This window comes from Hesperophylax consimilis, chromosome 3, assembly GCF_061612785.1.
Source record: "Hesperophylax consimilis isolate HC1 chromosome 3, BYU_Hcon_1.0, whole genome shotgun sequence".
NCBI classification, from domain to species: Eukaryota; Metazoa; Arthropoda; class Insecta; order Trichoptera; family Limnephilidae; genus Hesperophylax; species Hesperophylax consimilis.
In genome coordinates this window covers 42,683,379-42,699,611 of record NC_142838.1, presented here as the reverse complement: position 1 = coordinate 42,699,611, position 16,233 = coordinate 42,683,379, and the positions used below count along the sequence as shown (strand labels likewise).

The 16,233-nt window shown below is 32.8% G+C and overlaps 1 protein-coding gene across 1 annotated transcript in view; it reads right to left on the bottom strand.

The window, feature by feature from the left end:
• stol (voltage-dependent calcium channel subunit stolid) overlaps nucleotides 1-16,233 on the bottom strand; it is a 239,983-nt gene that overhangs the window by 20,783 nt on the left and 202,967 nt on the right. Inside the window, exons 8-15 of the mRNA XM_089650724.1 lie at nucleotides 14,135-14,248; nucleotides 9,480-9,672; nucleotides 7,720-7,856; nucleotides 4,870-4,950; nucleotides 2,798-2,878; nucleotides 2,636-2,710; nucleotides 2,342-2,356; nucleotides 1,404-1,508 (exon numbers count right to left, since the gene is read on the bottom strand). Of these exons, the coding sequence (XP_089506850.1) occupies nucleotides 1,404-1,508; nucleotides 2,342-2,356; nucleotides 2,636-2,710; nucleotides 2,798-2,878; nucleotides 4,870-4,950; nucleotides 7,720-7,856; nucleotides 9,480-9,672; nucleotides 14,135-14,248 (801 nt within the window). The remainder of the gene's footprint in view (nucleotides 1-1,403; nucleotides 1,509-2,341; nucleotides 2,357-2,635; nucleotides 2,711-2,797; nucleotides 2,879-4,869; nucleotides 4,951-7,719; nucleotides 7,857-9,479; nucleotides 9,673-14,134; nucleotides 14,249-16,233) is intronic.

The window sequence follows — 16,233 nt, the reverse complement described above, 5'->3', positions numbered from 1 at the left end:
CTTTCCTACAAAAATAAAGTTGGTTGTTTACAGCTGGAAAAAATATAATAACCAGTAATTGTTTATTGAAGTAAAGGCGGAGACAGTTTACACGTAGTTCCCGTGAGCAGATCGAGTTGAATCTTGCAATCATACATAAAGATAGCAGCCAATAAACATGTGCGGTGAGAAAAATGAAGGCAATGTCGGTAGTTCTTATTCGAAGTATGATACAGTTAAATATGACCGAATGAGATAGGGCCTCATTAGCTCAGTTGGCAGAGCGGGGCAAGGCAAGGCAAGGGTTCTGTGTTCCAGTTCTAGATGTGACCGTATCTTTTTCTGATTTTGCTGTTTCAAATATTCGTTTAGGAATTGCTAATATTGTCTTCAATATTTTTTAAAAAATTTTATATAATTGATAAACAACCGTTTACCATATTGTAAAATTTAAAATACGTTTATTAGTAAGGCTATTCGAATTTAAAAAGCGACTATTTTTCTCAGATTTTTAGGTGCTACGTAAATTGCCTATGTTCAGGAGCCAAATCGAATAAAATGCCAAATGTTGTGTTTTGCAAATTATTTACTTTGTGATAAAACATTTAATGAAACGCTTTAAATGAATTTAATTAAAATAAAAACAGATTTTGGCTAGACCTATTTTTGTGTTCAAATGCATAAAGTGACAAACTCTATGTTAAAACTAAAAATTTAAATTTAAACTCTATCATAAACATGATTTTGTTTTATTGCTCTACCCACTTATCCAAGTAAATTAGTCTGCACACATTAGTGAGTTAGCACTGCCAGAATGCCTTTTCAAATCAAGATCGGAAGAAAAAAAACCGTTTCTTATAATAAGCCCGTCGTCCCATTTATGTCGTCGGTAGCTGTAAGGAATCGACAGAAACCGAAGACACTGCTTATTGGAAACCCGGTTAAAACGGGATGGCAGGCCGCTTTCTAGTAAACTTTTAGTAAATTCGTGTTAATATTGAAAGACGTGTTCAAACACATGCGTCCGTATTGATAATATATAATGACGAAATACGAAAATGTTAGGATTAAATGAACACGTGTTCCGACATAGTGACAATACATTGGAATTTTATTAAAAGTTTATTAGTGGATTAGTAATAATTTGCTATTCGAAATATATAATATTGCTAATTATATATACATATATTCGAAATATTGCTAATTTATAAGAGATTCTTAATAAATTAGCTATATTTATTTTTCAGTGACTTTTCTCCGTGTAAGTTGACATCAAGTGTTTTTTCAAAGAAAATTTCCTTTTTGAAGTGGAAGTCGGCTATCTTACCAACATTTTTTTATACACATAAATACGAAGAATGCATATCTATGTTTAGAGCATCTACTAAATAAATAAATAAAATTGATTGAAGGTGGTTACTTACATCGAGCAGAAGTGAGTGATTTTCTCTCGGAGTGGCCTCTTGCTCGGATAGTTCCATCTCTGTGATGTCAACACTACTGTAGAGGGGCCTCAAGGTCTCCGTGTACTACGGATTAACAAATTATTTAATATATTGTTAAGGCGAAGCTTAATGTTAAATAGTGATTCAAGATTAATCTTTTTAACGAATTAGTTTACATTATCAATACCAAAAAATATGCTTTAGATAAATTGAAACTTTTACTATCGTTTCCCTTGCGTAGAATTTAAATAATTTTTTTTATTAACTTAATGTAAAATATAAATGTAAACTACTAAAAAATGTATTTATTAATAATAGAAATGTATGCAAGCATAAATGAAACAACGTTTAAAAAATATAATATTATGGATAAGATTATCTCTGACAGTTTCCTTTGATTAACTTTTTTGCGTTCTTATAAAATTGTTTACAAAATAAATAAAAACCACTTTTGCGCTTGAAATCGAGCGTTTCTTGACTCCGTTTGCCAAGCGATTTTAATGCATATTAACTATATTCGTGACGTAATAAGGCATACCGAGAATATACACCTTTTTGTTTATAGCTTCCTCTTAAAGGAATGTGCAATAATATCTATTGTTTTTATATTCAGAAAGTTATTTTGGAAAGACATAATCAGGCTGTTGTTGAATATAGGTGAACGACAAACAGAAATATATCTTTTTCCATAATCGCAAATTCACTATTTAATCAAAATAATTGAAATGTTTGGACAGTTTCTTCATAAAAATATAATTAATATGTCAATAAATTAGTGGTTTACCCAAAATGATTTATGGTTTCTTGTTTAATTTAATGTAATATAATTATTATAGTGTGAAAGAATGATTAATTTCAATGAAAAAAAGTTGAATGATTTTTTGTATAATTCGACAAAATTCTTTTATTTGACTTACCTCTTCATTGTTATACTGAAATAAAAGAAAATGAAAATTAGTAATTTATGAAATTGTAAAGTGAAAATTTGTAATTTATGGCATCGTCAAGTGAAAATTAGTGATTTATGACATTGTCAAGTGAAAATTAGTCATTCATGACACCGTCAAGTGAAAATTAGTCATTTATGACATCGTCAAGTGAAAATATCGATAAAATTTAATCACAAACAAATGGTAGCCTAAAAATGTTGTAAATAATAATTGAAGATATTTTAATTTAATTAAAAATAAGATATAGAATGTTTTGCTTACCAGAGGCCTTAAATCAGGATGGTATAATACGTGCCCGTTGTTGTTGATTATGAACGAATAGCCGTTTGCTCCGAGCTAAAACAATACAAAAGTTATTATCGATCATGAATCCTCATTTTACACAAACTTGTTTAATTTTCTTTTTCAGTTTTGATTGATTACCTTGTACGGCGGAACCAGCTTCTTTATCTGATCGATAGGTACATCTGTACCCACAACACCGAGAAGGTTAGCTTCTCTTTGCTGAAATAAAATAATAAACCATTTATTTATTTAAATACAAACGGCATGACATGTGCCATTAACATAAATATAAAAATATAGTTAAAAACCACAAGGTATAAAGTATGCAGCATTAACTTTAAAGTATAATATACGGGATAAAGTGTAAAGGTTTAATATAAAGTTAAGTATAAAGTCTAATTTATGGTGTAAAGTGTAAGATTAAATATAAAGTTAAGTTTTTATAAGGAATAAATTATAAAAAACAAGTTCAAAAGATAAGAAAAAAATATTGGTTACTTAGAGGAATTATTTGTCAACTTTGCCAAACGTGAATGATTTTCAATTATTAAAGTAACGATATTGTAAACAATAATGTAAGCTTTATTACTTATCTTTTGATTCTTGCATACGTATAAATATTTACGTGTTATATATATTTATCATACATTTGAATGGATAAGTGAAATCCTCCCATTAAACATCAAGCTGTCAAATTTTATTGAGTTTTCAGTGAGTTAATAAGTATTCATTTGATACAAAGTGAAGCATTCTTATTTTATTATTATAATTTTTTTAGACGTATAAATAAATCATGGCTTGTCCTATTTCAGCATATCGCTCGCCATACACTTCCAGTGGAAATGTATGGCGAGCAATGTGCTGAAATAGGACAAGCCACGAGAATATAGCACGCTCACAATGATAAATATTATCAAGTGTTAAATACGTCACGAAAATATTGTTAGAATACACAATATTATAGCAGTGAAGGAATGCCCGATACTTTTTTATTTCCCTAGATTTCAGAATGGCCAAAATATTTTAAAATAATTAATTCTCTACAATATTTTCGTGTCCTGAAAATTTCTAAAAATTTTCCCGAGAAAATTTTAAATTTCCTCAGAATTAGACTTCAGCACAATTTCCCTAGATTTTTGTGCTTTTACCCTTTCCCCATAAAAATATTTTTCTCCCATAGATCCAGAGAAATTTCACTAGACATCACATCTCTGTATTATTATAGTCAAGTGGTAGGTTGTATAATTAGGATACTTGCATGCATTTTATAATAACTGCAAAAAATCTTTATACTAAGATTTCGAAAATGTCACTAAAAAAATAGAAATGTACAGTTTTTAATAATAAAATAAACAAATCCGTTTTTTTAGCTCGTGATGTCACTATATACAAATGTTTGGTCTACGATTTTCTTCAAAATATTTTTATCAAATTATAAACTGATTTTTCTTTAAATATACTGATCCAAACCTTGATTTTTACGTTTTCCATTTGACGTTTGACATATTTTTTTAATTCACATTTTTTTTACTAAATAATAAAGTTATCCTATGATTTGGTTTGGGTTCGTCTGACAATTTGCCGGTAATGGATTCTTTCATGGTGACTATATTGGCAATGCCAAGATAGTCACCATGACAACACCTTCTCGGCGCAACGAAAAATTCTTTTCCTATGGCATAAGTATTTTTGCACAAAGAAACTTTACAATATCTTTAGTTATTTTTACGATCTCTGACCCTACGCCTTAAACAATAAAAAACAACATTAATGCAGTCAGAATTATGGCAGATATTATTCGTATAAGTTCGTACGTTTCTGCGGCTTCTGAATCAGAAGCTGAAGCGTTTGACTTAAGTCTGACTTAGTAACAAGCTAACAATAAAAAAATTTCAACTGATTGTTGGCCACCAATTTTTTTTCGCATCCATGAATATTTATATCCGGTCCTTCTGGTTCATAAAAATGGTCCGATCTTGTTGATTGAAAATTTAAAAAAATCATCATGTTTTCTACAAATACGATACAAAATAATAAAAAATATAATGTGTTAGAATTCCTAACTAAAAAATAAATACGAATGTGATGCTAGTGGCTTATTGTGGATGTATAATTTTACGTGTGATCTTGAAAATAAATCTGTATTTTTTTTTTTGATCTTGAAGGGATGAAGATACTAAAATAATTATATATTATAAGGTAGTTCTTACCGTGTGGTTTCTTCTATCGAAGATTGGTGTCGTGACAGAGGTCATTAGCTGACCTTGATCGTCGTCCGCTAGCCCTCCCCCCTGTAACATCAAAACGCAATACATTACTATTAAAATGCCTTTAGGAATAATGAAAACATATTTTGGATTCCAACAGAGAAATTATTTTGTATTCAGACCGTCAGGCGTCACTCACTTTGACGGTTTGAATACGAAAACAGGGATCCTAAATAGTTTCAATCCCGCTAAATGTACATTCTGATAAAGGCGCCAACCGCCGCCATCTTTAAAAGATTTAAAAAGAAGGCCGTGCGCCAACACAAATATTATTTAAAAGATGCAACACTCAGAAATATGTACAACAGATAGAAAAATGCTTTGAAATGTGATTCCAAAGGTAGACATCAGTGGCTAGAGTTCCTACCCGAATTAAATTTAATGTATTGGTATTAAATACTTTCTGCGAATGCAATACTTTTTTGGCAACACTAAAGACTTGTAAAAAAGGCGGTACTGTCGTTGCCAAACCTAATTTATTTGACTGCTTTCTCTTTGAACCGTCTGCTACTTGGTTCATTGTCAAATTTACGCGTTAAAATACCATATATCACATATATTTCTAAATTATACCTCACCTGCGTTCAAACGAGTAATTTTGAATTTTGAGTAACTTGACTTATCACGATGCATCGTTAGGTATTTACGAATATCATAAAAAAATCAAGTGTCCATAAAATAACTTTCATTGACTGAGCGTAGCGACGTCCTGTTATAAGTCGCATTTTTCAATGTTATGGTACCTTCCTGCGAGAATAAATTCTAGAAAAAAGAATTGACATTAAGATAGTGACGTTTCTTTAGAAAAAAATGTATAATATGTTATTTGACATTTTAAAAATGTCACATTAAATATATGGTTAATAATTAAGTCGGTAGGAATTTTAGTACCTACTTACGAATTTGTTTTTGATTTATTAAAATAAGAAATGTTCCATTTTGTAAGCGATGTCTAATGCTCACAGAACTACTAACTACTAGTATTAAATAGTGTACCGTGATATTATTAGTTCAGGAATGTAACGATGGGAGGCAGCACTAACAAAGAAATGGCGGCATTTCCCACAAGTCTCCGGTTTAATATTAGGTACAGCATTAATGTGGTGAAATCTCCATACTGTGGAGTCAACCGCACTAAGCGGGGAAGCCATAAGCTCTTGGTACTTGTGTGTCTGTGTATCTGTGTGTATGTTATACACGTGCTTGACGTATTGTGGCCGGCGGTTACTCACGGGAAAGCAATAACTTTGCAGCTTATTATTTAGTTTTGTCAGTTCACAGTTGATGACAATTTTGCAGAATCCGGTAGTAACAGAAAAATTAAAATAATTTTTTACATCTCCATTCAAAAATTCGATGAAAAAATCAACTTTTTTTTTTCCATTTCAAGGATATTTTGTTGATTGTAATTATGCTGGACGCCAGTGACATCGACTGTAAATTGGTAAGGATTTGCTAAAGAAACAGACCAGGGGGGTATAACTCCGATCGAAAATTTGAACCGAAATATTGTGACGTCATATCATTGCCTAACTATAACCACCAATGAAAAACTCTAAAAGTCTATGGAATAAACTTTCAAATTTTTTCATTGGTGTATAGGATAATAAGTAGGCTCCGAATGAGAATTTTACTGTCTATATATTGGCATATCTATGTTTTTTTAGGACCAATTTGTTTCATACACAAAGCCCGAAGTTATTAATCTAGTGAGTGGTTTATTTATGACACAGACTTCACGAATGTCTTCGGACAACTGACTGCATAAATAAACCATTTACAATGACTGATTGCGCCGGTTACTTCTCAATTTATTGGGCTGAAAGTGCAGTGTCTGCACGTGTTAATACGGTTAGTTATTCTTATCTCTGAAACTAATTTTGATTACTAAGGTCCCACGGTTTTGTCGTGGGAGTAATTCAACCTTGCAAGGGCAGTATGGCACGTGTACAGTGATAAGAATCGTACAAAGATCGTGATCGAGGAAATGTGCCAGGACAGATAAATTATTTCTTATTATAACATTTAAGGTAATAAGCTTCTGCTGTCCGATACAGTAACCTTACACGTAAAATGGATACTTCGAATATAAAAGTGAACAATAATTTTGTTTGAACTATATTATTCAGTAATATATCCTGATTTAAACTAATATAAATAAAATAAAATAATTGTTAACTCCCTGGATTTTCCCGAAAAATTGCGTATATATACCACAGTTTAAGAAAAAATGTACCAGTCTGAAGATGGCCGTGATAGCCGAAACCGGTAACGGTCAAAAATACAAATAGTGGCTAATAAGTTTTGAATTGTTTTGATAAATCATTTTAACGGAATTCCATCACAAATAATTGTCAATAGATATTAAAAACAGAAATATTAATGAGTATCAACCGATTATAAATTTTTCAATGAAAAAGAAAAAGCTTTATTTAAATTATTTTTCATTTTTCCGTACCAAAGCCAAATACACAAAAGTGTGTCCGAATTTTTTAAACTTAAATTATGCAAAAAGCTGACCGGATTTTTGATTTGTATTGAAAAAGCTGTCCGGATTTTTGAAAATGCTGTATGGTCGAAAAATTGATAAGTAACAAATAATAATAACTCATCAGCAAGAATGTTCACGTAAAAAATGAATGGTGCATAATAAAACAGACTATTCAAGCGTAATTTAGCAATCATTATTAAGGTATAAAAGTAAAACGTGAATTTAAAATTTAAGTTCAAAGTTCAAAGTTCCATTTGACATTGATTTTTTTAACAATGTCAATGTGAATGATTATCGCTTACCCTGCCGCCAATGTAGGCCGGGCTCCACTGGATGGGGTGATCCGCCTGGTACATGACCATGGGCCTGGCCATCACGTATACGAAGTGGAACACCTTGTCCTTGATCTCCTCGTGGTTATTGATGCGGGCGTAGAAACCTATACAACACACATTCAAAATACATTGGAATTTTTACAATAAATAGCATTTAATGGCGCTTTCTACAGCTTATAAGTTAAAGATCTTAAATTCAGTTTCTGATCTCGGAATATCGTCATTTCAAGAACGTGAACACAGCGCAAAATACAATTTATCCATACTTATTAAAAAAAATTGAAGCAACTTCGCAACGATCAAACGTTTGGTGTGCCAATTGGTTTGTTTTGAAAACAACAATATTTATATAAGCCAAAAGTATTATAGTTGTTTATTTTTGGGGTATTATGCCGAATTGCGCTTCCTTCCTTCTTTAGCCAACGTTCCGGACAGCATTACAGTGTTCGCCGCGCTGTTCGGGATTCCACCGGCACGTTATTGTTACCGCGCGTGTAGGTAGTGCAGCGAGAGAAGCCGATACCAAATTAAGTGGGTCTCCAATTGCAAACTATGCTATTTAAGGCCCCGCTATTTAGGGAATCGATAAATATCGGTGAACAATTAAAAATATTGTCTCTGAATATTGGGGGAACCTCTCGATCAAAGGTTGATTTCCTTTTCAAAATACTCACTGACAGAAACATCAATATTTTGCTACTCCAGGAGACATATTTCGTAGAAAACGACTCATCACGCTTGGATATTTCCAGCTACCTCCTAGCGGCAGTGCGGGGACACCCAAAACATGGGCTTGCAACCTACATCAAGCCGGAGTTGCAGAATATCACCCGAAAAATCACTGATGGATATCACATTGGAAATTTAAGTTTGAAAACTCGCTGTATTTAATATCTACAAACCTCCAAATGAAGTATGGCAGTCACCAGCTCTTCCTGCATACAATCAGGACAGATGTGATATCATATTATCGGATATAAACGTTGGCTAAAGAAAGAGGTAGCCTCAGAAATAATCCACTATTAATATTCGATGAATTTGCGTTAGAGCTGTTTAAATATTTATAAGAAACATTAATGTAACAATATTGTTCTCTCTATATATTGTTAATGTTATTTATTTATTTATTATTTCATAAAATTAGTAACCTTAAAACGGGATAGTTATAGAGAAGTTAAAAATTAAAATGTAGGCACATATATATGAAAAAATTTTTTAAAAGATACGTTACATATATTGTTTCAATAAATCTGTTTTTATGCAAAATAACAAAACAACCCAAAAACAACCCTATTTTTCTCGTTCTTAAAAACAATGAATATATTATAGACGGCAATCTTTAAGCATTTCTAATGTAAAGTTACCAATTAGCACATCTGAAATCGTTCGTTGGGATGGTTAATTAGACAGAATTTATTCTGTTATATTTTAGTAAAATAAATCAAAAGTATTATTTTTGAATGGCCGAGTGGTTAGAGGCGTTGTCCCGGTAAAACAGAAATCCTTGGTTCGATTCCCAGTTGAGACCGTTACCTTTTTATTTTTCTGTGTCTTGTTCTGTTTCATGTCTCGTTTAGATTTCTTAGTATTATCTTCTCCTTCAATGATAAATTACATTGATGGTTATAACCTTAAAAAGTTGTTCCAATAAAAGTAGAAAAAATAAATTATTAAAATATCCTGATTTTTGGCAACCCTAGCAGCGAGGTAAATGTAGGGTTGGTTACCTTTATTGGCGCACGCTATCCACTGCATGTGCACGGCGCCGGGCGCGTCGCTGCCCGCCAGGTAGGTGAAGACGCGCACGGGCATGTGCGGCCAGTTGTGCGCGCGGAACACGTCCCGGTGCTCGCCCGTGGCGCCCCCCGCTATCAGCATGGTCGCCTGGTTGCATTGGCAGCCCTGGCCCGTGCGGTTGTACTGCAATAATCAAAGGTTTTATTGACTGAGTGTGGCCAAGTTATTTTTTAATTTTTTTTATTCGCTTCACTCGGGCCCATGCTCGGGCCTTACTTTGACTAAATGGCTATCTTTGACTTTAGTTCAGTAAAATTTTTTTTTTCAAATGTGAAATGGTCGTTTTTATTTGAACTTTTGCATTTTTTCACTATTTCCTTACCAACCTACCCGAAGAAAATTAAAAAAAAGAATTGTTGAGATAGTGACGTGTCTTTGAAAAATTGTATAATTCCTTATTTAAATATTTTTTTACATAAAATTCACGGTTTGTATTGAGGAGGGTAGGTATTTAAGTACCTACTTACAAATCTTACGATTTTTTGGGGAAATTTTGGTTATGATTTATTAAATAAGAAACATACTTTTATGGAAGCGAAGACTACTGTTCACATAACTATTAGTTTTATTAATAAATCTAATGAAATACTTGATCAAACTCTGACAGACCGAGAATCAATGGTTAACGGTGACGGTTATAATATTTATAAATGTTTTAAAATTCTAAATGGAGATGATTGCCGATTTGATGACAATGTCAAATGTGACGGGGGTTCAACCACAGGGACCTTATAAACTTTGGTAATTACAGTTTGTTTATTCCAACGCTAATCGGGATACTTCTATTACATTTGAAACACAATTAATAACATTATAATTACTGCGGTGGCGGGGGGTACAGGTGGAGAGTCCAGGGGGTCCACCCCCCCCCTCCCGGTTGTGTAGCGTTTGATACGTTCTTATAATTCTTGCTGTGCTTTTTCATTTTAAACATTCTTCCAAAAACGCAGAATGTCCGATTATATAACTGAAAATAAACTAACTTGAAGGTAAATAATACTAACAACAAAACAATAGTACCTAAACATTATTATATCCTTATCCGAAATTCATTTCACTTAATCACCGGATGGAATATTCGATAAATTTCAAATAAACGTCATCCCAACTTTTGTGTTTTCCCGCCGACGAAATTTCCAGCCGTCCTCGGCGCGCTGTCCTTGAGCCGAGCGGGTCACGTGTTGGGCGAGTCCATTATACTCAGAGGGAGCACTTACATGGCCCAAACACTTGATATATCGTGGTTAGTTGTACGAGTCATAAAAATATACCATGTTGGTTGAATAAGGAACTCCAGTTCATTTTTAACAATCAATACTGACTTAAATATCAATATAATTTTAAATTAGGTGGTAAAAATTTTTAAAGGCCTGTCAAAATGAACCAAATCTATGATGTGTCAGTCAGGGGTATAACTCCGATCAGAAATATTGTGACGTCATATGTTTGCCTAACTATATCCACCAATGAAAAGCTCTGAAAATCTATGGAATAAACTTTAAAAGTTTTTCATTGGTGTATAGTAGAGGATTTTCCAATAAGAGTTGTTATTTTGATATTCAATCGTAAAATATCAATGGTTTCGTTGCTTGTGTGGTACGTAGCGCCATCTTGTTGAAAGTAAACGTTGTCCAAATCAATACCATCCAATTTCGGCCATAAAAAAATCATTAATCATCTCTCGATAGCGCAATCCATTCACCGAAACTGTTGCTCCAGCCTCATTTTCGAAAAAGTAAGGTCAAATGACTCCGCCGGACCATAAACCGCACCAAACAGTCACACGTTGAGGATAGAGGCTTTTCAACAATAACTCTTGGGTTTTCCGAGTCCCAGATGCGACAATTTTGCTTGTTGACGAAGCCACCGAGGTGGAAATGGGCCTCATCACTCAAGATGATTTGCATTTGATTCACTCAGGTGAATTAATTTCAATGCATTGTTGAAGCGTGTATCGTTCCATTTTTATTAATGGCGTAGTTTCTACTTGTCAAATGTCAAAAAATGACGGCTTCAAAAGTAACATCTACCGAAATAGCAGGCTATTCAAAATAACACCTCTTATTGGAAAACCCTGTATAATAAGCAGGCTCCGAATGAGAATTACTGTCTATATATTAGAATATCTATGGTTTTTTAGGACAAATTTTTTTCTTACAAAAAGCCCGAAGTTATCAATCTATAGAAGTTGATTTATGGTGTCAGTGGGTTAATGAATTTTGTGTACTGGATCATAAATCATACTGGATTAAGTGAACCAGTGAACCAAATTCGAGACAGTTTTTACTCGTATTCTTAAATTTAATCGCTTTTAATTGAGGATCACTTTTTAAAATGTTAGCATTCATCAGTAGCAGTTTTTTTGCAGTGTACCGAGGTGTAAAAATAATTGAATTTTTCCGTCTCCGTTAATGTCTCAACCGACGTTTTTGAGGTTATGATTTCAAATGATTGGGCGACACCGGTTGAGGGATACATTTTGAAATCTTCTTTGGCAGGACTGTCTCGACCCATCGCCTTAAACCGCAATTCACGCATTCATTATAATCGTGATTAATTTTCCCCTATTCCGCCTCACTCTTAATACGCAATATTTCACTTTCAGATAAATGGATTTAGCTTTATTAATTCAAAAAATGATTTATTATGTCGGGGGAGACGGAAAAATGCGCACTTTTAATTTTAATTTCGTTTATTAAGTCACTTACGCGATATGTCAATTAGTATGCGGCGCCGCCGAAAGCGACTATATTCATATCAAGAGTTGGATTATATTCATAATATCGTATCATACCTACAAAATATTTCATAGACACTGCTGCCAACCAAAAAAAAATTAGTATTGCCATATAAAGTAAATAATATCATCGTGTATAATTAATCCATATTAATATGTAAGTCAATGTATTATTTATAACAAATAATCAACATATAATTAAATTAAATAACCCGAATAACAAACAAATAGAATAAAATGTGATTAAACGTATTCCGTTTAGGTAGTTTAGGTTCGGTTAGGTTAGAACATGGAAAATAGGTATTAGAATTAAATCACAAACAAGTCTATACAAACCTAGCGTAGCCCACATACTATTTGAAAACTGGGATGTAACTCTAAAGGGGACGCGAGCAGGCGTTATTAAAGGGGCATTTTTTGCTATAGAAAATCACAGTTAGATTAGGTTAGGTTATATATATTCATTTAATATTTTCAAGATTTTATTTTCTTTAACTGAATTAGTTCGTAGGTAGGTACTGTACCTAACCCGCGCACTGGCTAGGTAAATAACTAGTTGTATCAGGAATACAATGTCACATTATTTTGTTTCTTTGAAATCTCGTGTGACATATCGCGTAAGTGACTTAATAAACGAAATTAAAATTAAAAGTGCGTATATTTCCGTCTCCCCCGACATAATAAATCATTTTTTGAATTAATAAAGCTAAATCCATTTATTTTAAAGTGAAATATTGCGTATTTACCGTGAAGCGGAATTCGTAACCTTTACCATTAATTTTCTCCTATTCCGCTTCACTCTTAATACACAATATTTCACTTTCAAATAAATTTATTTAGCTTTATTAATTCCAAACATGATTTATTATGTCGGGGGAGACGGAAATATACGCACTTTTAATTTTAATTTCGTTTATTTAGTCACTTACGCGATATGTCAATTAGTATGCGGCGCCGCCGAAAGCGACTATGTTCATATCAAGAGTTGGATTATATTCATAATATCGTAATTCATACCTACAAAGTATTTCATAGACACTGCTGCCAACCAAAAAAAAATTAGTATTGCCATATAAAATAAATAATATCATCGTGTATAATTAATCCATATTAATAATGTAAGTCAATGTATTATTTATAACAAATAATCAACATATAATTAAATAAAATAACCCGAATAACAAACAAATAGAATAAAATGTGATTAAACGTATTACATTTAGGTAGTTTAGGTTAGGTTAGGTTAGAACATGGAAAATAGGTATTAGAATTAAATCACAAACAAGTCTTTACAAACCTAGCGTAGCCCACATACTATTTGAAAACTGGGATATAACTCTAAAGGGGACGCGAGCAGGCGTTATTAAAGGGGCATTTTTTTGCTATAGAAAATCACAGTTAGATTAGGTTAGGTTATATATATTAATTTAATATTTTCAAGATTTTATTTTCTTTAACTGAATTAGTTCGTAGGTAGGTACTGTACCTAACCCGCGCACTGGCTAGGTAAATAACTAGTTGTGGTATTTCCGGTAAATGTCAAATTATTTTGTTTCTTTGAAATCTCGTGTGACATATCGCGTAAGTGACTTAATAAACGAAATTAAAATTAAAAGTGCGTATATTTCCGTCTCCCCCGACATAATAAATCATGTTTTGAATTAATAAAGCTAAATCTATTTATTTGAAAGTGAACTATTGCGTATTAAGAGTGAAGCGGAATTCGTAACCTTTACCGAAATCTCTAAATAATACTGAACACACTATAAAAATCCGTTGCATAGTTTAGAAAAATTCGATTCACGATCAAAAATAGTACAAATAAGTTGCAATAAAATTTTTTTTCACCTTGTGTAGAATTTCAAAAGCCGTGGTGAGCGCTGCCGTGAAGTTGGCATCATTGCTGGTCTCCGGGCTGCTTTCTAAGGCATACTTCAGCTCTCTGATGTTCTCCGGTGTTGCCTACACAAAAAAATAGTTTGAATTAAATCAGGGAACCCAAGAACCTTGAGGGAAACTTACAATAAAAATACAGTGTGTGGCAAGCCTACGCACGACGGAAGTGAAACTTTTAGTATTCTTCTCTCTCTCTTTTCATTTCATATTATTATTATTCAGAATGCTGTACATTATAGTTTTAAAAAGCATAAATTTATTTATAGGCGTGTTGTTAACAAATGAACGTTTAAATAGATTCCTAATATTGACATATTTATAAGTAGCATGTGATAACGAGTGTCGAACGCTCCGCCTCTAGACCACGAGGAGAGGTATCTCGCGCGACGAGAACCGCGTATAACGTGTACTCCTCAATTGACTTTTAACGTGTAAATTTTCGTTTTCAAACACGGCAAATGAATAATATCACATAACGTCTCGTTAACGCTTTATATAGGGTCGAATAGAAGATATATCGGCAGTGTGAAGTCATATCTGTCGTTTTTAAAAATATTTCCGTTTATTTGTCCGTATATTAATTAATAATGGGTGTGTTTTTTACTAAAAAAACTTGTCACGCACGTCTGCGAGAATAATTAGTCTCGTTATCGGCCTTGATTAGTAATTTTAATGATAATAAAAATAATTAATTAAAATACCGAGCGACTCTACCGGCTCGATTTGTAAGCTATATTTCGACCAAAATATCATATAGGTACCGACCGTTAATTCTAGCCAATTACTCGAGTGAACACCTGCCGGTCTAGAGTCTCACTAAATGGATTTAGACATTTCGGGAGACTATCGGTTAAAATTAACAAATTTATGTAATTTAAAAAAAATATATTTAAAAAAATGTAGATATTTTCTTATATGTATGCCTGACAAAGTCGCAGCACGAGAGCATTTTATCACTTTTCCTCGTATTAAAAAAATCACAAAAAGAAAAAAAAAATTATTTAAAGCGGGGATCGAACCTCGGTTCTTCACGACGACAGTCGGGCGCTCTGCCTCTAGACCGCGAAGCTGAGTTTGGAGAGTGACCTAAACTAGGTATATAATATTAGCTAGGCTCCTATAGCGAAATGATCTCCGTTTTTCGTGACGGTCATGAGTCGGTTTTACTCCGGTCCTCGAAATGCATAACGCGCGTAAAGAAGTTTCACTTCAAAAACAAATCGATCTTTAATTTGTTCTAAGTTCTTACCGAAAAAAGCGGGAAATTTCTTTTAAATATATATTTTTTATGTGACCCTAACAAGTTGATCCTGTTGACAGTTGACCCTTAACAATTTGACCTTTCTCTACTATGGGCAACGCTGTTCAGCGGTAAATAATATATTATGTGTGGTATTTGGTTGCTAATAGTTCAAAGTGATAAAAAAATTACGGTAAAGATTTACTGTCTTTTGATTCTTACACGCCCGTTCAACGTTGGTGTTATAAAGCCGACATGGTGTCTGGTTTAGGACCATTTTAACCAAACAAACGCCATGGTAATAAGTCAATTTTTTTCACTGTTCTGACCTTACGCGCCGCGTAATATTTACACCACGTTTTTTTAAGTAAGGCTGTTACTATTAGAGATTTAGGATGGTTTGTTTCGGAGAATTTGAACAATTCATCAAATTTCAACTTTCATTTTCAAGTTCTATGAAAGATTTTTTCAAGTTCTGTTTTTATTTCATATCTGTCAAGCAACTAGCCTATAATGATAAAATAACAGAACTTAAATAGGACTTTCACAGAACCCGAAAATGAACGTTGAAATTTGATGAATTGTTCAAATTCTCCGAAAGAACCCATCATTAGATTCGCTAATCACACCTAATTACCAAAAAACATTTTGATTTATTTAATATAAAATAGGTTCTTAGGTTGGGTTTAATAAATAAATAAAAACTTGCCTAAAAACCTATTTTGTATAAATATATAATAGGTTTTTAGACTAGTTAAAAAAAGTCATGAGAAATTCGCTACACTAGTACCTGCCTAAAATGCATAGATTA